We start from the raw sequence: 26,099 nt of genomic DNA on the forward strand, positions 1-26,099 counted from the left end.
GGGGGCACAGGCTGTTTGCAAGGGGGTCACCCTGGGCTGCCTGCCCCCGAGCCACCCTCCCGAGGCCCCAGTTCCCAGGGATGCTTTTCCAGCCTTTCCCAAGCAAGGGCCTTGACTGATGCAAGTGGGTTGTCTCCACCCAGGTTTCGGATAACTCCACCCGCCTCCTCGCAGCTCCTCCTCCCGGTGCACAGCCCAGCTGGGATATAAGCAAGTCACTGAGACAACCAGGAGCAGCCGAGACAGCTGGGTGGGTGGCGTGGGACGCTGAGCTGTGACCTGCGCCGTGTCCTTCGCCTCGACACCGGACCCCATGGCGACGCCTTCGCAGAAGAGGAGCACCCGCAGCGGGGCTTCGGGGACCCCCTTGTCCCCCACCCGCATCACTCGCTTGCAGGAGAAGGAGGACCTGCAGGAGCTCAATGACCGCTTGGCCGTCTACATTGACAAGGTGCGCTCGCTGGAGCTGGAGAACGCCGGCTTGCGGCTTCGCATCACCGAATCGGAGGAGGTAGTGAGCCGTGAGGTCTCCGGCATCAAGGCTGCCTACGAGTCGGAGCTGGCGGATGCTCGCAAGACCTTGGATTCGGTGGCCAAGGAGAGAGCTCGGCTGCAGCTGGAGCTCAGCAAAGTCCGGGAGGAGCACAAGGAGCTGAAAGCCCGGTGAGTGCCGTGGGGACGGGGGGGGGACCGTGGCGGGACGGTCGCTGTCGTCATGCTTGGCAGGGAGCCGGGAGGGAGGAAGGAGTGATCTGGAGGAGGCAGGGAGAGGGGAAACCCGTGACCCGGCAGGGACAGGAGTGTCCGTGGCAGGGACCGAGAGAGGAGGGAAGCTCTCCCGGCATTCCCACTCTCCCTCCAAGCGCCATCTTTGGCCGGAGTGCCCTTGGAGGGGGGATCCGGGAGCAGAGCCGCGAAAGCTCGGGGCTGGGGCTGAGCGGACGTGCCCTCGTCTCCTGGGGAGGGTCTGCGCAACGCAGGACGCGAGCGCTGGGCTGGCGGCCCCTCCGCGTTCGTCATCTTGGAGCTATTCCTAAATGCGCTCCAGCGCAGACCGGGAAGCGGTGCCAGCCAGCTGGCTCTGTCCTGCCCACAGATCTCGCCTGCTCGTCCTATTTTCTTCTGCTGTCTTTGGCACCGGATAAAGAACCTGCTCGGGTTTTGTTTGCCTTAACCCTCCCTGTGCCGAGCTGTTCCCACTCGGCGGGGTCCCCTGCTTTGGGGCAAGCAATGCTCGGGCAATGCCTGCGTCCCTTTCCCATCGGCTCTGGGCGATGTGCTCCAGGTCTGCTTTGAGGCTCAAATCCCCCCAGCCCCTTCCCGTCAGGTTTATATCTTTCCCTTCCTGACATCAGAAACGCCCACCTCGTTGCCACCACCCTGCTGCTGCTGGGTGCCTCTGCCCTCCTCTCCTCGGGACCGTGGCAGATGCCCGGCGCGGGTCCCCTGAGGACGCGGGTCCCTGCACGGGGCTCCTGGCCGGTGTCACGCTGCTGGCCAGGCAGGGACCGGCCGCTGGGCTTCCCCGGGGCTCTGCCAGCCCGCGCGGCATTGGGAGCACAGCCCCGTCATGCTCGGCTCCCGGAGTCCCGCTCCACGGAAGGAGCGAGCGGGTCCCTTTCCATCATCAGCTTTGGCTCGGGGCGGGATCCGGGCTGGGCAGTGGCGGGACAACCCCTTCTTCCTCCGTTTGATCTTTTGCCTCTTATTCTGGACGCCTCGCTTTGAGGCTGTACCAAATGAGGCTAAAATTAACTTCCTCAGAAGATGCCATAAATATTCTACCTACTGGGAAGGGAGTGAATGTGCAGCCTTTTACAGCTGTCTTTGAAAGCAGTGCGGTGTTTTATATTTAGCTTTCTGTTTCCCGTGCGCTGCTGCGGCTGCGTCCCTAGATAAGGTGGCTTTGCTCATCCCGCTCGCTGCAAGGCAGATCCCTGCTCGCCAGATCCCGAGGATCTGGGAGCTGGGGAGATGAGGAGCTGAGCTGTCTAAAGGCTTTTGCTGCCTTATGCAAACCCAGAACTATCTTGGCTGCGATCTTTCGAGGGCTGGAAAAAATGCCCGGCCTGCAGCCGTCCCTGGCTGAGAGCTGCGTGCTCAGCCCAGAGCTGGCTGTGCTGCAGAGCGGTCCCTGCAAAAAAGATGCGTTAAGCTTTTTTCCCTGCGACGGGCTGCGCTCCTGGAGCTTGTTGTGCTTGTTCCCTAGCCCTGACAGATTCACCTGAAAAAGTGCTTTGACTCGAGGGGATTCCCAAAGAGCAGCTCTGGGTTCGGAGGCGGGTTTGAGCGGGGTTTCGGACTGCTGTGTTTGGAGAACGGGCGGTGAGCACATTTTCTGAAGGAGAGAGGTGATTCAATGTGGTGAGTCGTCTCTGAGTCACGGTTTGTGAGATGGAAGAGCGGCTCTGCCAGGGGAAGCCGGTGCTATTCATTCCTGCCTCTGGTGTGCCCCTGCTTCCTTGGGCAGCAGTATCGGGGCCGCCTTCCGACCCCCAAGACCCTTGCAAAGGGGCTGCAGCTTATCCCGTGTCACTGGGGACCTTCTCGATAGGGTAGAGTTGCTCCGAGAGGGGCACAAATCCGCTGCCATGTTGCTCCGAGGGCTCAGTTTGGCTGGGGTGCCCCGAATCTTTAGGGCACGGAGGAACGGGGCGGTTGGGAGCCCGACCTTGCAGACGGGTCAGAGCCATTCACGGGGCCCGGAAGGACCGGTGTGCCGCGCTCGTGGCGGGGCAGGCGGTGCGGGCGTTGCTCCGCTCTCTGCCATCCGCCCGCGCAGGGAAGTACCGGTCCTGCCGGCTCTGCCTGCCCACCCCAAGCCCCTGGGTCAGCGCCTTGTCCCGGGCGGTTTCGCTGACCTCGGTTGCAGTGACTTTGCCTGGTTAATAAATGACTTAGCAGCCCTCTGCTCCCCTCGCTCTCCCCGTCAGCCCCGAGGGAAGCGCTGGGTATCTCCCGCGGGGCAGGCGGCTCTGGGGCCGCGTTATCGGCACCCGCAGCGTTGCCCCTGCCCGCTGCCGGGGTTGTCTCGCCTGCGCAGGAGGGAGGGCTGGGGGTGTCGGGGCATGGCGTGTCTGGCTGCGGGCACGGTGCCTGGCGCTGGTGGAGTCAGCGGGTGCTGGGCCCACCCCAGGAGGGAGGGGAGCTGGGTGCTCCATCTGGGGTGGGGGAAGAGGTGCTGGCGGGATGGGGGACGGGGAGCGCAAAGGGGAGACCAGTCTCACCAGCTGCTGACGCACTGGTGCAAGAGCTGCGTGGGTAGAGGAAGGTCTGGCCAGCCTGGGGCAGAGCTGGGTTGAGAGGTGCAGGCAGCTGCCTGCCCCGTGCCTCCTGCCACCCCTTCCCTTCGGGCCGGACCCTTCCCGCTGCCCGTTCGGCCGCTCTGGATGCTGGTCCAGGAAGGGTTTCCCAAAGCGCCCACCCCGGCTCCTTGCACCAGGGGACCCTCATCCCCGTGCAGCCTGGCGCTGGCTGTGCCCCAGAACAAGGGACTCCCTGCGGGCACTGCTGCCCGGCCCTATGCCACACGTGTCCCCGGCCCCTGGGCTTCCCCGTCGGCTCCCCAGCTCTGCGTGGCCGCTGGCTGTGCCGGAGCCACATCTGAGGCGAAGGAGAGGGTGCGGCGAGGGCGGCTGGTGACTCAGAGGTGCCGGCAGCGCCTGGCATCCTCCCCTCCCTGAGCGTTGGGAGAGCCAGGGACTGAAATGCCCCCGTCCCAGGTGTCCCTGACCTGCGGTCCCCAAGGAGGGGCAGGCAGGTGGTTTGGGAGGGCACAGGCTCCAGGATGGCACCGGCCTGCTGCGGAGAGATGCTCTGCACCCCGGTCCTGCCCATCGCCCCCTCTCCGTGAGCTGGCTCCTGACTTGGGGGGTGAAAACAGGAGCCGCGGCCCTTGCCTTGCTCCACTGAGGACTCGCCCCATCCCAAATCCTCGAGGCAGAGGTGTTTGTCAGTGCAAGCCCCAGTTTGGGGGCGCAGGGGGGTACGGATGCAGCCCTTGGGCACCTCCATCCCCGAGAGAGGAGCCCCGGGGGGGGGGGGGTTCTCGGTGCCCCACTCCCGTGGGCAAGGGGTGGCTGTGCTGTGGCCGGCTCTCTCCCCCGAAACAGGAACCAGGCCCTCGTTAGCAGCGTGGCTGATGAGCGATGGCTTCCTGAATTGCAGCCCCTAACCCGATTAAGCTGGTGCCTTGGCAGCGCCTCTTCCTCCCCGGACCCAGATCTCATCCCTGGCCGTAATGAGGAAAAAAAAAAAATCTGTTTTCCAAAGGTCGTTGCAGGTGGGGAGCTCGTCCAAGGGCAGAGCAAAGGAGGCAGCAGCGAGCGTGCAAGGAGGGCTGGGATGAACCCCACAGCACTTTCCTATCTCAGCTGGATTTTGCCTGGTGCTGGGTTCAGTGATAACCTCCCAGGAAGGAGCAGGTAAACAGGACCCATTTGTTGGAAAAAGGAGGAGGAAAAAAAAAAAAAAAGCCTCCCTGCTGCGGGGCCGGGCGCTGCCTCTAGCAGCAATGTGCTTGTGCTGGAACATTTTGCGTGGGGGAGAAACCTCAGGCTTCTGGGCTGTTCCCCCCCCTCCCCGTCTCATAGAAACCCTGCCAGGGAAGGAACGGTTTGGCTCGGAGGAGGCTTTGCCCTTTTCGGAGCAAACAAAGAACAGCTTGTGCAGCCGGGTGATGCTTTGGGGGAGCAGGCGACGCAGAGCCGGGGCTGGTCCGGGACCCCCCCATGCCCCTCGGGCACCCTCTTAAAGACACTGCCCTGAGTCTCCAGTGCTCTGGACAGATTTCTTTTCCCCTGACATCCACACCTGGCAGCTCAGGATGGCCGGGTGGGCACGCCTGCACGCTGCGGGGCTGAAAGGCTCCGTGGCAAAAGCCCCGTTGCTTCGAGGCTGAGGCTTTCGTTAGCCCTTGGCTATTTCTGTGGGGGGATATTTTTTGTCCGTGCAAACATCCAGCCCCAATTTTTCCCAGCTCCCCAAGCAGGACGATCTCGGGCGGAGGAAAAGGCTCCAGCACTTTCGTTTTGTGGCTCTGCTCTCATCGCCGGCTGCGTTCACCAGACTGCTGTTACCCTGTCCTGCTGCAGGGCTGGGCCGTCCCTCGCTGCCTGGTGTGTTCCCAGGGATGAGGGGAACAAGAGGAAATCCCGTCGCCTTAAACATTTTTATTACGATAGGATCCACCCTGGCAAATTAAGGACCTTAACCTCAGAGCTGGGGGATTAAAGAGAAGCAATTGCAAAGGGAAAGGGGGCTGGTTTTGGTGTGGGGACGCATCCGTCCCCTGTACAGCACCTAGCGCAGCGCGTCCCAGCCTGCCCTGGCCGTGCTTGCTGCCAGAAGTGTTCTTCAGTCTCACGCGCGTCATTTCAGTTGTCCGAATCCCATTAACGTTTAAACTTCGAAGTCCAGCAGAAGTGAGAGCCTTTCCTGGCGCGGTGCTCGGCAGAGGCATGCGAAGAGGGTGGCGTGGCCGGGGTGGGGCACACCGAGCTCCTGCCAGCTCCTTATTTTGCTAAATTCGTGCCCTTTGGGAGCAGCAGTTTCCTTCCTTGCTGCTGGCAGCCTGGATAGGAGGCAGCCACTGGAGCTCTCCCCTTGCTCCTGGCCCAAATTAGGGCTGGCGCGGAGGAGTCCCCGGGAAGCATCAGCCCGGTGGGTTCGGGATGGGCTGCCCCGGGGTAGAGCTGGGAATTGCCTCCCGCTGTCCCGCCGCCAGCTACGTTACCTATTTCCCCGTCCCGCTCTCTTTGCGAGGCCGTTTGCTGAGCCTCTTCCTCTGTGACCGGCTTGGCACGTTCCCAAACAGCTGAGGGAAACCCATATCCGTCCACAGCCGCCATCACTCACCCGCAGCCCCTCCCCGGGGTGTCGGGGCTGGGTGCCCACCTGCCTCCGCTCCCTTCCCCTCCCTGCCGAGGGCTGAATAGCCCCAGTGTGAAGCTGAACAACTGCAAGGGGCTGGCGCGGTCCCCGGCCCCGCTCGGTGCGGTGGCAGCTGCAGCCCCGTGCACCAGCGCGGTGCGGAGGCTGCTGGGCTCGGCCGTCCTGGAAAAGCCCCGTTTCAGTACGCGAAGGGCGTTGCGGCGTGTCTGTGAGTCCCACGGTGCGATGTGGGGCTGTGGGTATTAAGGAGAGCCAAAGGAGGTGGAAGTTGGTTAATGAAGTGCATTGAACCGAGCCCGCAGAGATGCCACAAAACCAAACTGGGGTTAGGACACCTCTGTTCCTGAGCAACGCTGAGTCAGCATCGCCCGTCGTCGGTCATAAACCAATTTCCTTTTCACGATAAAGGTGAAGGCACCTGTGGCTGGGGTTATCCTCCACGCTGCAGCCAGCCACGGTGCTCTATTGCTGCCTTCCCATGTTTAGAGCCAGGAGGTGCGACAGCAACAGGGACGAAGGTCCCCAACAGCCCGGGGAGCGTGCGTGGTGAATGCCCCGCCGCCCGTACTTTACCCTGCTGAAGTACGGCGTTGCGCTATTGCAGGTGTTGGCACCGCGTCCCTGCAAAGAGGTGATGGAGCCAGGGTTAGGAGCGAGCAATGGCTTTCCTGAAGCTTTTGAATCGTTGCATCGGGGCTGCGAGTGGCCCAGAAGCACCTCTGTAGGAAAGAGTTTCTGAATGCAGAGGTCTTTCAACCCTCTTGGACAAAAGCCACCTCCAGCCACTTGTTCTGGCTCCTGCTTTCAACATTTGTGTCCTCCTGCCATCCAGCTTGGTGCTCCCAGCCCAGGCTCAGCAAAGCTCAGCTGGAGGCCGAGCTCGGTAGTGCCAATTTGTTGGAGTTTTATTTAATAACAGTTTAGGGACGCGCTTTCTCCGTTAAAGCCCCAGCTCCGAGTCATGTGAGCCCCAAAAAAAAGTCCAAGCTCTTGACATGGCTGTGCAACGTGTGAGCTTCAAAGGGGTAGGAGCCCAAAGGAGACTTGGCCCTACTGCTCACGGGCACCCCGCTGTTTTCCAGCACTGGGGGTGGCCAGTTGCCCCATTGCAGCTCCCAGTCCCCGCTCGGAAGAGCCGCTTGCCCCCTTCTCCTTGCAGTATGGTGGCCGAGCGGAGCTCTGGGCTTGCCGCTGGCTTTGGGGAGGGCTCTGGATCCAGCCCTGGCCGTGCTGGCAGAGCCTTTGCAGCCCGGTGGTGAAGCAGGATGCGGATGGTGGCAATAAAACGAAGCCCCGTGAATGGTGGCAATAAAACCTCTGTGCCACTCTCCGTGGTTTTTTAATGCCTTTTCCTCCTCCGTGGGGACAGGGAGAGAGGTTGCAGCAGGGCAGGAGAAGGAGGATTGGAGACCGGCACCAGGGCACGAGCAGGGAGATGAGTCACGCTCAGCTGCGTGTCTTTGGGCTGGAGCAGGGTGCGGCCGCCGCGGGGCCACGCTTCGCCTCGTCTTTGGGAGGCCCCCGCCATTCCGGCAGTCACGCTCGCCTGCCCCTTCCTTCCTGGCGTGACGGGTGCTCGTGGATAACCCGCTCCCGGGCAGCGTCTGTGGGGTGCAGGGATGCCCCCCCCCCCCCCCCCAGCACACCCCCGTGCTGCGCTCGCTTCCTCCCCCACTCATCTCCCTGTGGGCTCTAGAAGAAATTATGGAGAGTTTCGCAAAGCCGAGCCTTCGCGCCGTGGGCTTTAGGGCCGAAGCAGAGTCCTGGGGAGAGCAGATTTGCTCCGTGGCATCGTGCTTTCGCGGGCTGGGTTGCGCCCGGAGCCCCCGTTTGCAGGGCAGAGAGGCAAACCTGCGGCGCGCGTGGCCCAACTAGCAGGCGGCGCTGCCTTCTGCAACCCAGCCTTGGCTCTGTCGCTCCAGTGCAAAAAGCTGCCGGGCTGGGGCTTGCCCTGCGGCGAGCGCTGTGCGAGCACGTGGGGCTGAGCAGGAGGGAGGCGACGGGGAGGCTGAAGCCTCTTGCAGCGGCCCCGCTTGCGGGGCGATTCTGTGCCTGCGGCAATCGGGGCTAAATTGCACTTTCTAGGGATGCCACGTCTGCAGTCCTTGCTGGTGGGGAAGTGGTTATTTCCTGCGCAAACACCGAGCGGGTCTGGGCTTCGTCCTGGCGCAGCGCGCGCTGGCAGGGAAAGCGGGCAGAGCTGTGCCGGGAGCATCTGCCGCACCGGTTGGGTATGGCAGAGCGCAGCAAAACGCCGGCGTTCATCTTCGCCGCCGCTCGTCCCTGCGCCGAGCGGCGTTTTCCCCGATGCCGTCGCGTTCGGACCCATCCCGGCAGCCATCCTGACGGAGGCGGCGCAGCCGGGAGCTCGCAGCGCCGGCGGTGACTCACGCCGGCAGCTGAAGTGGACAAACAAGGCGGCTCCAGTGCAACCCGCGCTGGCCTCGCCGCCGCTGCATGCAAACAAACCTTGCGGCAATGTAAACACCTCGCCTGCCTTTATCTGCGCTCTCCGAGCCCCGATAGCAAACCCTCTTGTTCCCAGAAAGATGGGTGGCAGCTGGATCAAACAATCCCCCGCTTTGTTTCTTAAGTAAATTTTGCTGGCAAAATTTGCTGGTAAGCTTTGCGTACCAGGATTTATGGAAAATGGGGTGAGCCGCTGCTGCTGGAGAGGAAAAAGGAGACCTTGAGCTTGCTCCCTGTTTGGCCTCTCTTGGCTCCTCTCCGCCTTGTCCCATCCTGCCCCGGCACCCCGTTCCCAGCTGCGGATGGGTGCAATGCAGCAGGCGCTGGCTGGGGTGCAGCTTTCTCCCCGCAGCGTAGCCGGGACGCCGACGTCCCCGTAAGCACAGCAACCTCCTCATCGCTTTCCATCGCCCCGCTTAGGGGCTGCAAAGCTTTGCATTCACAGGCGCCGTCGGACCACACGTGTGTGCGGAGGGAAAGGAGGCGACCGCCACGTTTGCATGGTGGCAAGGGGTTTCCTTGCTCCTGGGGCTGGGATTTGCATCCCTGCTCCTTCTCCGCTGCCCCAGGTCCCGGCCACGTCGCCAGCTGCCAGGTCCCAGCGAAACACGAGCTTACGGCTGTTTTCCCCCCCCCTGTCCCAACGCTCCCAGTTCTGAAGAAGTGATTAATACGAATGACTCAGCTCACCGTTTTTAGCTACGTTTGTAAGGCCTCTCCCCGCCCGTGTCAAATCCCCCAGGGAAACACCGGGAATCTGCACTTTGTCTTCGTCCTTTAAGGCGGTGTTTTGTAGACTTTGCATTTCTCATTCATCAAGAGAAGGATGGACGAAAGCAAATCTAATGTTCGGGGATTTCTGCGGAGGTGCAAGACTAGGAGTCGGTTTAGATGCAAAAAAAAAAAAAAAAAAATTTTACATACAAAACTTTGCCATTCATTTTGAACCCAGTTGTTGCAAAAACTGGACTTTGCCGTGTCGGAGTAAGATAGTCAAGACGGAGCAAAATCCCTTAAATTTCATTCTGCCCAAAATGTAATTGTTGTGTGAATATTTGTCCGTTATATTAACGATACGGAACTGCACTTTTGGCCATTGCGAACGTGCACAGTATTGCAACGAATACTTTGAATTTCCTTGTTCTCTCCTCTTCCCAGAGGCAGAAGGGTGCACAATGCAGGCTGAAGCTTTAAACGGGCTTTTATATTATTATATACAACACTACAAATCGGTAGTAAATTCTGGATTGGACAAACAAGCTTTCTTCTTGTGCCTTTTCTATTGAAACCTTGTCCTCAGAAGATGGGAAGCGAGCAGTGTGGAAGGTGTTGTATTCACGTCTTTGAGCTGCGTCTAAAAAAATTTTCTTTTCAGCACAATTCCAGTCTTTTTTTAGAGAGTTCCTTTTTCCTGCTGTGTCCTCCTGCACGTTATTGCTTTAATCTATATTTAAGATGGTTTAAGTCTAGGCCATCAAGTGTCTTTCGGATAACCTGGTTCAAAATTCGACGGGAAGCCAGCAGAAGGCAAGCTGGCACGTTCATAAGATACGGTTTGGGGTTGTGCCGAGCTTGGGCTGGCGAGTGGGGATTGATCAGTGTTTGAGCGCGGCTTTCCAACCTGTTGAGATGTTCAGGTTTTTAAGGTCTTTGGTGATTTTTTGTCAGTGGAAAATGCAGTTTTTGCAAGCGAGGAACCGGCCCTCGTTCTGGAAACCCCAGGATCAGCCAATCCCCTCGGGACCTGCATAGACAAAAACGTCGGCCGGGTTTTTTTCCTGTGCGCCGTGCAGACAAATTGCCGAGCTCTGCAATAGCAGCGTTGGGGACAAACCTGGGGCTGGACCAGTGTCGCTAAATCAGGTTTTAACTGGTGGCACTTTGCGTGTAATCCCAGCCTGGAGGCCTGGGTCTCTGCCTGTCCCCGGTAAGCCGGGGTTTTGGTGGCGAAAGGAATCCGTAGGGAAATTCTGCCCTCGTTTTGCTCGCTCGTCCCCAAGGCTCAGCCACGAGCGGTGCTGGGGTCTGCACGCTCCTGGCACCGGTGGCTTCCAGCAGCCGATGCTCGCTTGCCCTTTCCCAGCTCTTTGCATCCTCTTTGCATCCTGTGGCTTGCTGCACCCTGGAAAAGCTAAAGGCAGCTGTGAAAGGGGGTTCGCAGGCAGCAAGGCACCGGCAGACCCCGTGGGAAGCTGTTATGCCTGTTCCGCGCCGGGGCACACGTCTGTGGAGAGTAAATCCTGCCCCTTGTCTATGCGGACACACAGATTTATGCCTGATGCAAACCTCACCTGGGGCCCCCAAAAGCGCGGCGTGGGCAGTGGAAAGCCAAGTCCCGTCCGTCCCCCCATCGACTCCCACGCGGGAGCTGACAAAACCCCCTTTTCTGGCTACGAAAGCCCTCCGGTAATACCGTCCGCCCTTCAAAACCACGGAGCCCTCCTGTTACTAGGGGGGACTCAGCCCAAACAGCAGCGTCACTTGGTGACTTGGGATTTCCATTTCGAGCTGCTGGCGAAGGCTGGGGTGAGTCACCAGCGCTGGCGTGACAGCCCGGGACGGGGAGCGAGTGACACCGGGGCTCCCCAGCCAGCACGGGGTGCGTGAGGCTTTTTAATATACTGTTTGTTCTCTGAAACTGCGTTTCTGGCTTTTAAGGAGTGAGGGGGGCCGTCGGTCTACGCCGTGGTCACGTGCCTTGATTTGTTGCAGCGCTGATGAAGCCTAATTGCTTTTCCCCATCGTGAGAGGCGAGGCCGCGGGGAGACGGTGCGTGGGCACGGGGCGTTTGCTCTGGCGTATCCAGCGAAAGGAGAAAAGCTCCTAAAGGCTTCGTGAGGAGTATTTGTAGCTGATTCCTGGAGGGATCGGCTGCGATCGGGTCCGGTCGCGCTGGACTTTGTATGCGCCCGCGGCTCCCAGCGAGGCTCCTGGAGATGGGGTTTGTGGAGGGACAGGAATGATTTAAGATTTTGGGAACCCGAGAGCGAAGGGTCCGTTTGCATCCCGGTGAAATGCTCTTTTCTGGTTCCCAACAAAGCAGTGGTTTTGGTTCATTTTAAGGCTGCAAGGAGAGGCCAGATCCCAATTCCAGGAGGGGGAAGCCCAGCTCTTAGGAGATGCCAACAAGCTGTTCTCGCTCGGCTGGGGGCACGTGGAGCTGAGCGAGCCCCTCGGCCCCGGGGATGAGCGTGCCAGGAGCGTGCGGCGTGGCCGGCAGCAGGCCTGGCACCGGAAAGGGGCTTTGGCACAGCTGACGCTGGAGGGTGGGGGCTGTTTCCCTGCATCCTTGAACGCAGCCAGCACTGGCATCCCCTGGCTGCCATTTGGCAGGGGTTTTGGTGCCTAACAGGATGCTGGCTCCGTGCAGATGTTGTCCTCGCTATACATCTCGCTGGCTATTTACAGTTCCCCTGCTAGGAGACCGGCTTATGTTTATCCTGGTGATTTGGCAAAGGCGCAGCGGCACAGATGAGTCAGGAGCTGGGAGAAGCTGCTTTGCCACATTCCCATTGCCCCACCGCAGAGGTTTTCCCAAGACCGCCTCTCCTCATGCTGTCCCTGCTGCTTTTCCTTTGGGGCTCTGTTCCCTGGGATGGGGGGAGCGATCCCTGGGATGGGGGAGAGATCCCTGGGGTGGGGGGAGCGATCCCTGGGGTGGGGGGAGCGATCCCTGGGGTGGGGGAGAGATCCCTGGGATGGGGGGAGTGATCCCTGGGGTGGGGGAGCGATCCCTGGGGTGGGGGGGAGCGATCCCTGGGATGGGGGAGCGATCCCTGGGGTGGGGGGAGCGATCCCTGGGGTGGGGGGGAGCGATCCCTGGGATGGGGGAGCGATCCCTGGGGTGGGGGAGCGATCCCTGGGGTGGGGGAGAGATCCCTGGGGTGGGGGGAGAGATCCCTGGGATAGGGGGAGCGATCCCGGGGTGGGGGGAGCGATCCCTGGGGTGGGGGAGCGATCCCTGGGACCGATCCCAGGTGCTGGAGGCAGCGCAGTGCAGAGCAGCAAGCCCAAGGTGGGGCAGAGCAGGTTTTCTGGGTCCTCCCAGCAATCAGGTTCATCACAAACCTCTTTGGGCACACGATGCCTCCCTTGCCTCAGTTTCCCAACCTGTAAATATGTCGTAAAGCCTTTTCTGGGGTCGCGTTTCCCCAGTTTTGTGGCAGGGTCGCAGGGGAGCAGGCTGGTGCGTCGCCTGGCTCCCCGGCAGCAAGGTGAAGAAAGAAACCGGCGGTCCCCGGGGATTTGCAGACGTGCAAAAAGATTTCTAGATGGGGCATGAGCCTGCAAGCTCCCCTGGCTTGGCACCTTGTCCGGGGTGGGGCAGCTGCGATTTGGAGGCAGGGAAGGAGGGGAACGCCCGTTTTCCCCCTGGCTTCATCCCACCCCGTTGGTTCCCTGCCAGCGTGCGAAGCCCAAGTGCCGCCGCGCTGAACGGCAGCCGCTCCACCCGCGGGAGCAGCCTCGTGCTTCAGAAATGGCTCGTGGTGATCAGTAGTAGGGTGAAACCAAAGGGTGTTTCCTAAAAATGCATCTAGTGGCCTTTTGGCTTCTCCGAGAGGGTTGGCACCCTTCCGTCAGCCCGGCGGGGCGCGTGCCCAAAGCTGCTCACCTCCCGTGAGCTCCGACGGCTCTGGCCTCTCTCAGCTTTTCCAGAGGGAGAGCCCAGCTCTGCCAGGTTTCTGGGCCGGGATTTTGGGGCAGAGCAAAGGGGAGCAGTAGCAGATGCTGGGCGCTGCCCTGCGGGGCTGTCCCCGAACCTTCTGCAGGGACCGGCCGCCCCGAGGGTCTTCAGCCCCGGCCCTTTTTGAAGCCATCGCGGCAGCTTTGCAGGCTCGTTTCTGTGTCTGTGCTGAGTACAGTCAGAGCAGGTCCAACTTTCCATTAACATTTGGATTTTCTGGCAGCTCAGCTGCAATTTTCTTTTTTTTTTTTTTTCCTCCCTCCTTCCTGCTTTTAAAAGCTAAAAATAAAACGTCTTGAGGCCCCTTTTCCCTCCATCTTTTCTCTTGAGACATTTGTTTCTTGAGGATTTGGTGCCTCTGTTGTGTTTTCTCCTCTTGACTTGGATAAATGCTTGTTTTTACACCCGACTCTCCGGGCACAGGGGATCAAATCCTGCGGGATGCTGAGCCCGTGTCCCCTGGCTGCAGCCCTGCGGGGTGGATCTCTGCTTCCCTTTTGGCTGGCAGAGGATTTGGGATTTTTTAGGCTCTAGCAGGCAGGACGGGGAGACCAGTGAAACCCTCCGGGGAGGAAGAGGAAGGTCCCCGTTCGTCCCATTGCCGAGGGAAGCGGGAGCGACGCAGCTGCCATGAAAGTTTTTATTTTTAGCCCAGCGCCAGCTGGAGCCCGGGAGGCTGCAGGGGAAATAAAAGCAGGACCCGATGGGAGGCGAGGAGAAAACCCTAAACCCTGGCTGGGCTGGAACAGGGATCACAAGGGCTTGCACGGACCCGTGGGCACAGGGGTCCCTGGCGCAGGACGCGTGCTGAAATCTCGTCCGGAGGCTGCCGCGCTGGGGGTCGGGGCTGCGTTTTGAAGGAACGTGGGGGGAGATGCTGAGGTCCCGGAGAGCTGCGTCACGCAGACCTCCCGACTCGCTGGAGGAAAGGACGCAGGGCAGGACAGGATTCCTCTCACCCCTCTCCTTCCTGCAAAACTGCTCCCAAACAGCCCCGCAGCGGCCGCCGCTGCAGCCCAGCCGGTGAGCTCTGAGCTCCCGTCTCCGCTCCTCCCCGGTGTAACCCAGAGCCGAGCACAGGAGGCTTTTAAGGAAAAGGGATTTGTCCTCAAGTCTTCTGGGATTTACCATGGGGCTTTCTGGGCTTCACGCGTTTTGCCCTGAGCCCTGGATGCCTCCAGTCCCTGGAGAAGGCGAATCTGTCACCACTGCGGAGGTGCAAGTATAACCTCAGCATTTTCCCCTCCGTATTTCACTTATAAATGGTACTGGTGTCCCCTAAAGAGTCGGGGGCTTCAGGATGCCACATGCCACAAGCCCAAAGAGCCAGTGACCCCCCCGCTGTACCCAAGTCTCCGCAGCCGACACGGTGAGCAAAGAGCTACAGAAGCAAAACACCGAGGGCAAGCTCTTCCCAGAGTTAAGCGGTGGTTAACTCGATCAAGGACAGCAGGATTAAACCCTGCCGGCAGTGCCGGGGTGGCCACGCTGGCTGCAAGGGCGAGCCGCTGCCAGATGGGAAAACTCAGCCTCGAATGTTGCTTGCAATGAGCCGAGGAGGCTCCGGATCCACTCCCAGATGGCATTTTTGTCCTATGAGTCACTGGCACGAAAGGAGTGGGTTGCACGGGGAGGGGGACGGGACACGCCGGCGTGGCGCTCGGGCAGCCGCCTCCGGCAAGCAGGACCGCGGTTCCCCGCAAAAGGGGGCTAATCGAGTACGGCGGGGCCTCGCGCGACGTGAATATCTCGGAACAACTTCTCCGTGCTGGCTCGGCTCCGAAAGCAGAAAGAAATGCAGGAAAATCTGCTGTCGGCCAAGCAACGTAGGAGCTTCCCACGTATGTGGGTATGGTCCCTGCTTGGCCTGGGGTCTCGGTCCCCGTGGGCAGGAGGAGAGGAGTCGAACCACCTCCTCCTGGATCCTGCACCGGGGCAGGCTGAACGCCGTCTGTGCCGCACGCCCCTCCCTGGTATTTTTTACCCATGACCTAATGGCGCGGGTGCGTGCTCACCGCCCCAGGAATGCGCACCACGCGCCGGCGTGCGGCCGGTGCTCGCCCACGGCCGAGCGGGCACCGCAGCCGGTGCCGGTCCCCGGGTGCACCCGATTTTGAGGGAGGTGGGGTGACAATCTGTCATGAACCGACGGCGCAAGCCAGCCCGGTGCTGACGGCCACGGGGTGCCGCAGAAAGAGCGTTGGGCCTCCTCTTTTTATAGGGCCTACCAAAATAGCGTCAGGTTGCGTTTTGGTGGTTTAGCCGGATCAAGTTCCCTAGGCACGCAGCGGTGTGTCTCGGGTCTGCTGCCTGTAAGAGACGGCCTTGACTTCTTGTCGGAGGGCTTAAAAAGCAGGGGGGGAAATGGAGGCAGGGGATGGCGGGGGGGCTCTGAGCTTGCACGGCAATGCTGGAGGCCGGCAGACCCCTCCGCAGCCCTGCGCTGGGAGGCCGAGCCCGGCCGGGGGCCACGGGGGGCTGGCATCGCTGCTCTGCACCCACCGAGCGACAGCGGCCCGCCGAGCTCACGGTGAGGCGCGTCCACACGTGGGGCAGCCCCCGGCCCCAGCTCATCGCCCGGTGCCCTCCGTCCGCTGCAGGGAGAGGCAGCAGCCTCCCGGCGCTGGCAAGGGGTCGCAGGTTTCTCCGCCCCGCGGCTGCCTTGGTTGGGCAGCGCTGGCCCCAGGGCAGCTCCGGCACCTTCCAGGACCCTCGCTCCTCGCCGGCTGCCGCCGCGCCATGCCCCGCCGTGCTCCACTGTGCAGCACTGTTCCGCACCACGCTGCACCATGCCACGCCGTGCCGCGCCACGCCGTGCTCCGCCGTATCACACCATACTGCGCTGTGCCACGCCACACGCGCTGCACCGAGTCGCGCCGCGCCGCGCTGCGCCATGCCATGCCACGCTGTGCTGCAGCGTGTCACACCGCGCTGCACTGTGCCGTGCCGCACTGTGCTGCACCGTGTCACGCCACGCTGTGCTGCACCGTGTCACACCGTGCCATGCCACACCACGCCGCGCAGTGCTGCACCATGTCACAGTGCCGTGCCATGCTGCACTGTGCTGCAGCATGTCACGCCATGCTGTGCTGCACCGTGTCACACCATGCCATGCCATGCCGTGCTGTGCTGCACCGCGTCACAGTGCTGTGCCATGCCGCACTGTGCTGCACCGTGTCACACCATGCTGCACTGTGCCGTGCCATGCCATGCTGTGCTGCACCGTGTCACAGTGCTGTGCTGCACCGTATCACACCATGGTGCACTCTGCCATGCACTGTGCCGTGCCATGCCATGCTGTGCTGCACCGTGTCACACCACGCCGCACTGTGCCATGCCGCGCTGTGCTGCACCATGTTACACCACGCTGCGCTGTGCCATGCCTTGCTGCACCGTGCCATGCCGCACTGTGCTGCCCCGTGTCACGCCATGCTGCACCGTGCCATGCCATGCCGCACTGTGCTGCACTGTGTCATACCATGCCGCACTGTGCCATGCCTTGCTGCACTGTGCCGTGCTGTGTCACACCACGCTGCACCGTGTCACACCACGCCGCGCTGTGCCATGCCTTGCTGCACCGTGCCGTGCCATGCCGCGCTGTGCTGCCCCGTGTCACGCCACACTGCACCGTGCCGTGCCATGCCATGCCACACTGTGCTGCACCGTGTCACACCACGCCGCACTGTGCCATGCCTTGCTGCACCGTGCCGTGCCATGCCGCGCTGTGCTGCACCGTGTCACGCCACGCTGCACCGTGTCACACCACGCCGCGCTGTGCCATGCCTTGCTGCACCGTGCTGTGCCATGCCACACTGTGCTGCACCGTGTCACACCACGCTGCGCAGTGCCATGCCTTGCTGTGCCATGCCGCGCTGTGCCATGCCGCGCTGTGCCATGCCGCGCTGTGCTGCCCCGTGTCACGCCACGCTGTACCGTGTCACACCACGCTGCCCCGTGTCACGCCACGCTGCTCTGTGCTGTGCCATGCCGCGCTGTGCTGCCCCGTGTCACGCCACGCTGCCCCGTGTCACGCCACGCCGCACTGTGCCATGCCTTGCTGTGCCATGCCATGCCATGCCGCGCTGTGCTGCCCCGTGTCACACCACGCTGTACCGTGTCACGCCACGCTGCCCCGTGTCACGCCACGCTGCCCCGTGCCGCTCCGGCCCCGGCCTGGTCCGCACTGACCTCTAGTGGGTGCAGCCGGGCCGCGGGCGTGCGTATCGCACACGGGCGTTACAGCCCCCTCCTGCCCACCCAGTTTTTCCCAGCCCTTTCTGCTTGCCGGTAGCTAAACTGGCGCTGGCCACGCCGGGTGGCCGGGACCTGCCGGTGCCCGTGGCGGGTGGGCGTTAGGTACAATCCGCGACTCTTTGGGGGGCGATCAGAGGGGTGCGGACGCGATGCTCTGTGTGCTGGGGGCGGGGGCGCGGGGCGCGATGCGGGGTTTCTCCCTGCCGTGCCGCTCACCCGTGCCATCCGGTGCGTTGCAGGAATGCCAAGAAGGAAGGGGACCTGCTGACCGCTCAGGCGCGCCTCAAGGACGTGGAGGCTTTGCTTAACTCCAAGGAGGCTGCGCTCTCCACAGCCCTGGGCGAGAAGAGGAACCTGGAGTCTGAAGTGCGGGACCTGAGGGCACAGGTGGCCAAGGTGAGCGGTGGCAGCCCTGTCCCCAGCTGCCCCGGGGACCCCCCAGGTCCCCTCTGTGCCAGGGGACCGTGGGGCAGAGGCACAGTGGGGTGGTAGCTCCCCGGCCAGCGCCGGGTGCCGCGCGTGGACAGTCCCCAGGAGCCGGCCCTGACGGTCCTTCTCGATTCCCTGCAGCTGGAAAGCGCCTTGAGCGAAGCCAAGAAGCAGCTGCAGGATGAGATGCTGCGCCGCGTGGACGCCGAGAACCGGCTGCAGACGCTGAAGGAAGAGCTCGAATTCCAGAAGAACATTTACAGTGAGGTGAGCTGCGACGTACCGCCGCGGTGCCGGGCTCGCTTGGGATAACGCCCCCCGTGCGTTGCGTCCCCTTCCCCAAGCCGATCCCACCCCGAGGTGACGCCGTGTCCCCTGACCTGTCCCCAGGAGCTGCGGGAGACCAAGCGCCGCCACGAGACCCGGCTGGTGGAGATCGACAACGGGCGGCAGCGGGAGTTTGAGAGCAAGCTCTCCGAAGCCTTGCAGGAGCTGCGGAGCCAGCACGAAGCCCAGATCAGGCTTTACAAGGAGGAACTGGAGAAGACCTACGGGGCGAAGGTGAGCAGCACCCGCACGCCGCCGGCCTCTTCCCACCCCGCCCTGCGGAGTGCCGGTGGGCAGAGGGTGCCGGGGCTGCTAACCCACCCCTCTCGTCCTCCAGCTGGAGAATGCCAAGCAGTCGGCGGAGAGGAACAGCAACATGGTGGGTGCTGCCCACGAGGAGCTGCAGCAAACTCGCATCCGCATCGACAACCTCTCCTCTGAAGTCAGCCAGCTGCAGAAGCAGGTGAGTCAGGACCAAGGGGTTCCTCTGGATGTCCGCCCCCGGGGATGGTCCCCTCCTGGGGCTGGCCCCAGGTGGAGCAGCCACCCTCACCTTCCCTCCCCACACAGTTGGCCGCCAAGGAGGCGAAGCTGCATGATTTGGAGGATATTCTGGCCAGGGAACGCGAGACCAACCGGCGCCTGCTCTCCGACAAGGAGCGGGAGATGGCCGAGATGCGGGCACGCATGCAGCAGCAGCTGGATGAGTACCAGGAGCTGCTGGACATCAAGCTGGCTCTGGACATGGAGATCAATGCCTACCGCAAGCTGCTGGAGGGCGAGGAGGAGCGGTGAGCACGGGGTGCTGCACCCGGTGGGCTATGCGGGTCCCAGCCCTCGTGTCCTCACTGGCTCCATCTCACCTTCTCCTCCTGCACAGGCTGAGGCTGTCCCCCAGCCCTTCCTCCCACAAAGGTGCATCCCGTAGCCACTTGTCCACCCCGGGCTCCTCCAAGAAGAGGAAGCTGGAGGACAGCGAGAGTCGGACCAGCTTCTCCCACCACGCCCGGACAAGCGGCCGCGTCGGCGTGGAGGAGGTGGACTTGGAGGGCAGATTCGTCCGTCTCAGGAACAAGTCCAACGAGGTGCGTTTGCCTTTGGGGAGGGTCCCTGGGGGTGTAGTTCAGCCCCTCTTCACCCCATGGGCAGGAGGTGAACTGGGCCAAGCTGGGGAGGAATCGGCGGATCTCAGGGTTGCTGCTCTCTCGCTCGCAGGACCAGGCGATGGGGAACTGGCAGATCAAGCGGCAGAATGGAGACGATCCCCCCATCACCTACCGCTTCCCCCCAAAGTTCACCCTGAAGGCTGGCCAGGTGGTCACGGTGAGTCACTGCCCGGTGAAGGATCCAGCCAAGACCCCAAACCCAGCCGGGTCGTTGGTGACGCGGAGCAGTTGGAGCCAGGGCGCGGGCTCCTTGGCGCGTGGCTTTTTGGGGGGGACAGACCAGCGTCCCCGAGGTCTGGGCTCTGCGTACCTGAGACGTTGCTTTTCTCTGTGCTTTTCTCCCTAGATCTGGGCCTCGGGGGCTGGGGCGACCCATAGCCCCCCCAGCAACGTGGTGTGGAAAGCCCAGAGCAGCTGGGGCTCCGGGGACAGCCTGCGCACCGCCCTGATCAACTCCAACGGGGAGGTGAGAGCCCGATGGCAGCACCGGCTCGGGGCACAGGGGGGGTCGGCAGACACCGAACCCCCCCTCTACTCCTTTCCTGTCCCCCGCAGGAGGTGGCCATGCGGAAACTGGTCCGCACCGTGATCATCAACGATGAAGATGAGGATGAGGACGACGATGATGTTAACATCCACCACCGCCATCACCACGTGAGTACCACGCTGGGGAAGGTGCTGGTCCCAGGGGGTCTGTCACAGGGACGCTGGGGGGCTCGGGTCCGGTCCCAGTCAGGGTGGGAGGCGGCTCAGCATCACACAGGGTCAGGCCTTATGGGCGAAGGCAGTTGAGAGGCCGCTGTGGGAAGAACCACACAGGAGAAGCCAACAGACCTCTGGCACCTGGAGAAGATTCCTGCTTGCCAAAAAAGCTCTAGAGACCTTGCTGGAAGCGATCTCCAACCCTGAGCAACCTTGACCTGCCGCGAAAAGGGCTGGAGGAGCCGGGAGGGAGGCTGAGCTGGTACCTCGCGTCGCTTGGAGGTGGAGGACAGGATGGTGGGAAGTTGATGGACGACACTTCTCCGTGGCAGCTGCTCCATCCTCTCCGCTTCACGAGGGTGCTGGAACAAATCCAGAGGTGACTTCGTCCTTCCTCTCGGCCCATCATCGCTGCCCTCACGGAGTTGAAATATGCACCAGGAAGAGCAGCGAGCAGAGAGCAGGCAGCAGGCAGAGAGCAGGCAGCAGGCAGAGAGCAGGCAGCGTGCCAGCAGCAGAGCTGCAGCCACTTCTCCCTATATCGAAGAAAACGTCCCTGGCTGCAGCCCAGGAGCCCTCGCCAGCCCGTCCCGCAGGGAGAGATCTGTCTTGCATGCGAGATGCCCACAGGAATCATGCACGGAGAGATGCCGTCACCGCCACGCTGTGCCTCAGCACTGGCGAAAAACCTGCCAGATGCCGCTCGCCGGGGCTCTGCGCGACAGGAGCAGGATGGGGCGTCCATCATCCGCTTTCCTTTGAGTTCTCTGGATCTGAAGAGCCGTGCCGAGACGGATATCGATTATCCCCAGGTGGAGGAGCCAAGCTCCTGCAGGCCGGTGCTGCCCATTCATCTGGGGGCTGAATCCTTTCCAAGAGCGAATTTCCCGTTGGAAAACAGTCAGCCTGCACTCTGCCAGGCGGCGAGGAAGAGGATGCTCTTAGACAAGCACAAGAGAAGCACAGCAAGATGCCTTCTGTGTGCTGAGAGCCCGGGGTGCAAGGACAGGGCAGCAGGGACAGTTCACCCACCTGCAGTGTGCCAGACCCAGGAGTCTGGGATTATAAATATAATAATAATAATAATAATAATAATAATAATAATAATAATAATAATAATAATAATAATAATAATTTATTATTTTTAAACCACGTGATGGAAAGGATGGGTGGAGTGCGGACCCTCTTTGAAGACTGACTTGAAGAGCCCTCCTGGGTCACACCGGTGCTGCCCTGGTCCTCAGCGCAGGGTGCTCAAGGCAGAAGATGCTCGGGCGGGTGCTCAAGGTCATTTTGTCTGTCCCCCCCCCCACATCTAGGGTAGCTGCAGTGGCTCTGGGGACCCCGGTGAATACAACCTCCGCTCGCGCACGGTGGTCTGTGGCACGTGCGGTCAGCCAGCCGAGAAGTCGGGCAACCAGAACGCTGGTATCAACACCATGTCCTCAGGCTCGTCCACTTCCAGCGTGACCGTCACCCGCAGCTACCGCAGCGTCGGTGACTCTGGCAGCATTGGCCTTGGGGACAGCCTGGTGACCAGGACCTACCTCCTGGGGAACTCCAGCCCCCGTCGGCAGGTTAGTGCCGTCTCCAGACCCCGGGTCCAGGCTGTCCCTGTGCTGCTGGGTCTCCACCTTGTCCCTGCGCCATCCTTTCTCAACAAGGCAGCGCCGCGGGGGTCCCTTCCCCTCCTTCCTCTCCTCCTCTCTGCTTTTCCTCTTGCCCCGGGCACCTTCGGGCTTGCACAAGCCTCTTTGTAAGGGGAGCGTGGAGTCTGAGAGGGATTGGAAAGGAATGTGGCCGTAGCATCTCCCCACCCCATCCCCTGCTCGGCCCCCTCGGCAGCCCCAGAGCACCCCTCGTCCTCCGCGGCTCTTGTCCCACCATGCTGAGCGTTATTCATGCTGGTAACGTGGATATCGCAGCACTTGAACGTCAATACCCTCAATATCAGTCAATATTATTACCTTCATGTGTTACCGCTAACTCTCAAATTTCTGGTTTCAGTGCTATAATACCCCAGCCAAGGGGTATTTATATACCCCGAGGGCCAGGGCGGATGAGAGCCAGGGGCGCACGCAGTCCGGGCACCGTGGGCATCCGGAGGGTTCCGCTTGGACAGTGCTGCCTCCTTCGCAGCTAGAGCAAATGGATAGTGCCACTGGGTTATTTTTAATTTTTCTTCTTTTTCTTTCTTCCTCCCAGGCTCAGGCTGTGCAAAACTGCAGCATCATGTAACTCCGTGGCACCATTCCTGTGTTTCCTGGCCGTCTCGAGCTAGTTTTTTTCCCAAAGCAAAAGAAAATTTTTTTTCCTCTAAAAAAATGATATAAAAAAACAAGGTTGGGTTTTTTGTTTTCTATAGCAGGAATTTTATATATATATATATATATAAAAAATGCTAAAAGATGCTTCAATTTTTTTTGTAAAGAAAAAAATCTATTTCTATAAAAAAAAACCAAACAAAAAAAAGCTTTCCAGCTTCAAAATTTTTTTAAAACTTCAGCCAAAGACACCGAGGAATTGTGTTTACCGAACAGCCGTGCAGGAAGAGATTGTAGTTTAATAGCTCCGTAGATTATATCTATTTGCCAAAGCTTTTTATATAGGACCGGGAGAAGCAAAGCCATCCCCGTCAGAGCTGCGCGCTCCTGCGTGCGTCGGGCGTCGCAGCACGGCAGGAGCGGATCCGCAGAGGTGCTGGGGCAGAGGCTGAGCTGAGAGCCCCGGTGCTGCTGCAGATCGTCCTGACTGCGCTGGTGGGCACGGGCCGTGGAGGGTTGCTGTCCCAAGTAGAGCACAGCACCTTTGCAACCCTTTTTTTTTTTTTTTTTTTTTTTGGATCTGAACACCGAATTCCCTTTTCTTTCTTTTTTTTTTTTTTTTTTTTTTTATTTCACTGAAGTGCTGGCGCGGGGAGCTCCCGGCAGCTTGCAGGCGATGCCCCACGTCTCTCCGCAGCCATGTGGGCATTACCTCCCTTCCCAGCCCCTTGCCCGCGTGCCCTCCCCTCGCTCCACGTACTGTATTGCCCATCTGAGGCGCCTCTTGCCCTTTGGGTTTTCTTTTTTTTTTAAGCAGCCAAGTTGTGCCTTAGCCGAGGCGGGGGCTGCTCCGGAGCAGGACTGGGAGCCCCGCGGGACCCCGCACGGCATCAAGGGTAGATGGAGTAGGGCAAGTGAAAACCCACCGGAGCTGCATCCCGGGACCAGATGGATTTGGCGGGTGGGGTGACGGACCTCGCTCCCACTCGGACCCAGTGGGACCCCCTCGGACCCCCGCTTTGAGGGCTCCTGCATCCAGTGGGGTTCACTCCTGTTTTTCTCGGCTGCGGTTAGTTGGGCTCTTCTGCGGTGGCAGGAGCTCAGGAGCCCGTTTCAGAGCAGGATGAGGCCAAGGATGCTTAGTCCAGGACAGGGCTGGTTTGCCAGGAGGGCACTGAGGAAGGCTTTTTGTTTGAGTGAGGGGGATTTTGGGGTCCGGCACGGGCAGCTCCCCTCTCTGCAAGGGTCCATCCAGCCATCGATGGAGATTTCAGCTTTTTGCCTTGATTGGGGAACGCCCGCAGCACTCCCTGCCTGGGGACAGGATCAGGTCCCTAGCGCAAGCCCCCTGCTCCGGCGGGATCTGGTGAGACCACGTATGTATCTGTGCTTGCAAAGCTTCTGTATTACAGCCTGTATTTCCTTCCAGAATCAATACAGCTGAACCCTTCCCACCCCGTGTGCTGTCATCATTGCTGTCCTGGGGGGGGGGGGGGGGGGGTTGGGGGGGACGTTTTGCTGCACCCCAGCCCGGCGCTTGCTCTTGGCCCGCAGGGGCATCTCTTTTAGCCCCGCAGCCAGGGCTGGGGCTCAGCACCCTACGATGGACGGGGGGAAAGCAGGGTGGCCCCGTGCACCCTGACTCACCCAGGGGGGTGCCCAGGGTGGGATGCTGAGAGCTGGGGTAACCGGGGTCCTTGCAGGGGCCAGGAGCCCCCCCCGGACCTGGCACTGATGTGGAGAGGGGCGGGCGGGGAGGGGATGGAATTTGGGGAGAGGGCTCAGAGATTTCCTCCCCCTGGGGTTTTGGGGAGCAGCCATTCCCCTGGATGGGATGGACTGGGTGGGTGCAGAACCTGAGCGAGCCCCTGAGTGCAGGTTTGCTCCTACCATGGGGATGGCCCCGGCACCCTGCCAAGGGGACTCCCCTGCCCCCCCCGGGGCCGTGCCAGGCACTGGAGCGAGGCGGGAGGCGATGCCGCAGGGAAGGAGAGAGCCGTAAAGCCAGCGGGTAATCGGCTTTACCGGGCACAGCGCTGGGGAGCCGCGATGTGAGGGAGCACGGGCGGGCGGCCAGGGCGCAGGCACAGCCAGGTAGGTGCCCGGGGTGCCCAACCTGGGGGTACCCCCCGCCCCAGCGCTCGGATGCCTGGGTCCCCCCAGCCGCGCGGGGTCACATCGCCCCAGACTTGGGTGCAAGCAGGGCTGAGCCTCGCGAGGCCGAGGGGTCTCCGGGGCATCGCTGCCACCTTCCAGCTTTGGGCTGGCTTGTGGGGACCCAGCGAGGTACCCACGTCCCCTGCCAGGAGGGGAGGTTACGACGGGGGATCTCAGAGGTGGGTGCTCGGAGGGTGGCAGGGGACACACCGGCTCCAGTGCCACCCTCTCCCTGTGCCCCATTTGCCCCATCTCTCTGCCAGCTCGGGGATGCCAGCGCCACAATGCCGGGACAGGTACCCCGCACAGCCAGCAACGCCAAGGAGCTGCAGCGTGTCCCCTCCGTGCCGCGTCTGGCCCCGAGGTGGGAATCCAGCCTGACCCTGAGCCCTGCACCGCCAGGCCCCAAAAGTCATGAGGTTGTGCCCAAAACAGCGGGTTATTGAACGGCGGGGGGAAGCCAACCGCGCTGCTGGGACCTCGTGCTCCTGCCCAGCCGTGCTGCGGGGAGAAAGTCGGTCAGGAGGCAAGGGGAAATGTCACGGGTCCTCCCCACGTCCCCCACCACGGGACCCAGGCGTCCTTGGCATGGCAGGGCTGGGTCACGCTGGAGAAGAGCTGAGCTGGCGGCGTTGCTCCGTGCCCCTTCGCCACCCTCGGTGCCCCACGGCTTGCGCGACCTGTGGAGTCCCTGCGCAGCCCCACAGGGACCTCGCACAGCCCATGGGTACCGTACGCGTCCCATGTGGACCTCGCACGGCCCCGTGTAAACCTTGCACGGCCCCATGGGGACCTTGCACAGCCCCGGGGGGACCGCGTACAGGCTGTGGGGACCTTGCACGGCCCATGGGGAGCACGTATGGCCCATGGGGACCTCACGCAGCCCATGGGGACCATGCACGAGAGTGCCTGTGACAGAACTCCAGCCACGCTCCAGCCGAAGCACCGAGTCAGGGTCAGGTTTCTCCAGCTCCTCCTGCAGTCCCCTGGCCCTGAGCCCAGCTCTGGGCTCCCCCGGGAGGCTGGGAAGAGGGAGATGGACCCCAGAGCAGGGGAGCATGACCCAGCCTTGCTCACTTATGCACCGAGTGTCAGGGTCTCTGCAGAGGCACCCTGGGGTGCACGGCCGGGTGGGAGCACTGGGGTTTGGGCACGGCAAACAAACATGGGGGTCTCATGCTGGGGACCATCGGGCTTTTTAGGGGAAGAAAAAAAAAAATCTAGCACAATGGAGCCTTGGAGCAATCACTGGGATGGGGTAGAGCCAGGAGTGACCCTGATATCTGGCAGCCACCCGGATTTACCAGGCCGGGGCATGGCTGAGTGGGTGCTGGGGGCCCCACGAGCCCCACGCTGGCCCCCTCCAGGCCCCTGCATGCCCGGGGGGATTAAGGTCAGGCTGCCCTGCTAATCCCAAGGGTGGTTTAAGATGCGAGCTTGTGCCCACTGCCACCCCCCAAGGTTGCACCCCGAGGTGCTGCATGTCGCAGGACACCTGCAGGGCACCCTTGGGGGGACCAGGCGAGGGTGGGGGGCCACGGCTCAAGCCTTGGGGTGGGAGGGGGCCAGGGCAGCTCTGCCTCCCCACAGCAGGCTTTGGCTAAGCCTCCGGTGCCGGCGGGCCGGCAGGCACAAGGCACAAGCTCCTTACGACTCCCAGCCAAAGGCTCCCGACCTCCCGAGCCCTGTGGGAACCAGGGCAGCAGAAAGGGGGGAGCAGCCGAGGGGGCACTCGGGTCCACTCCCAGCCCTGGG

The 26,099-nt window shown here is 61.7% G+C and overlaps 1 protein-coding gene across 1 annotated transcript; it reads left to right on the plus strand.

Annotated features, from left to right (window-relative positions):
* Positions 1–201: 201 nt before the first annotated feature.
* On the plus strand, positions 202–23,641 carry LMNA (lamin A/C). The gene is made up of 12 exons (XM_075525265.1): positions 202–663; positions 17,539–17,695; positions 17,870–17,995; positions 18,119–18,289; positions 18,393–18,518; positions 18,626–18,846; positions 18,936–19,140; positions 19,271–19,378; positions 19,568–19,687; positions 19,777–19,875; positions 21,243–21,500; positions 22,129–23,641. The coding sequence occupies exons 1-12, from the start codon at positions 314–316 to the stop codon at positions 22,159–22,161; spliced, it is 1,974 nt and encodes a 657-aa protein (XP_075381380.1). The 5' UTR covers positions 202–313; the 3' UTR covers positions 22,162–23,641.
* Positions 23,642–26,099: the final 2,458 nt, after the last annotated feature.

Source organism: Mycteria americana, chromosome 25, assembly GCF_035582795.1.
Source record: "Mycteria americana isolate JAX WOST 10 ecotype Jacksonville Zoo and Gardens chromosome 25, USCA_MyAme_1.0, whole genome shotgun sequence".
Classification (NCBI taxonomy): Eukaryota; Metazoa; Chordata; class Aves; order Ciconiiformes; family Ciconiidae; genus Mycteria; species Mycteria americana.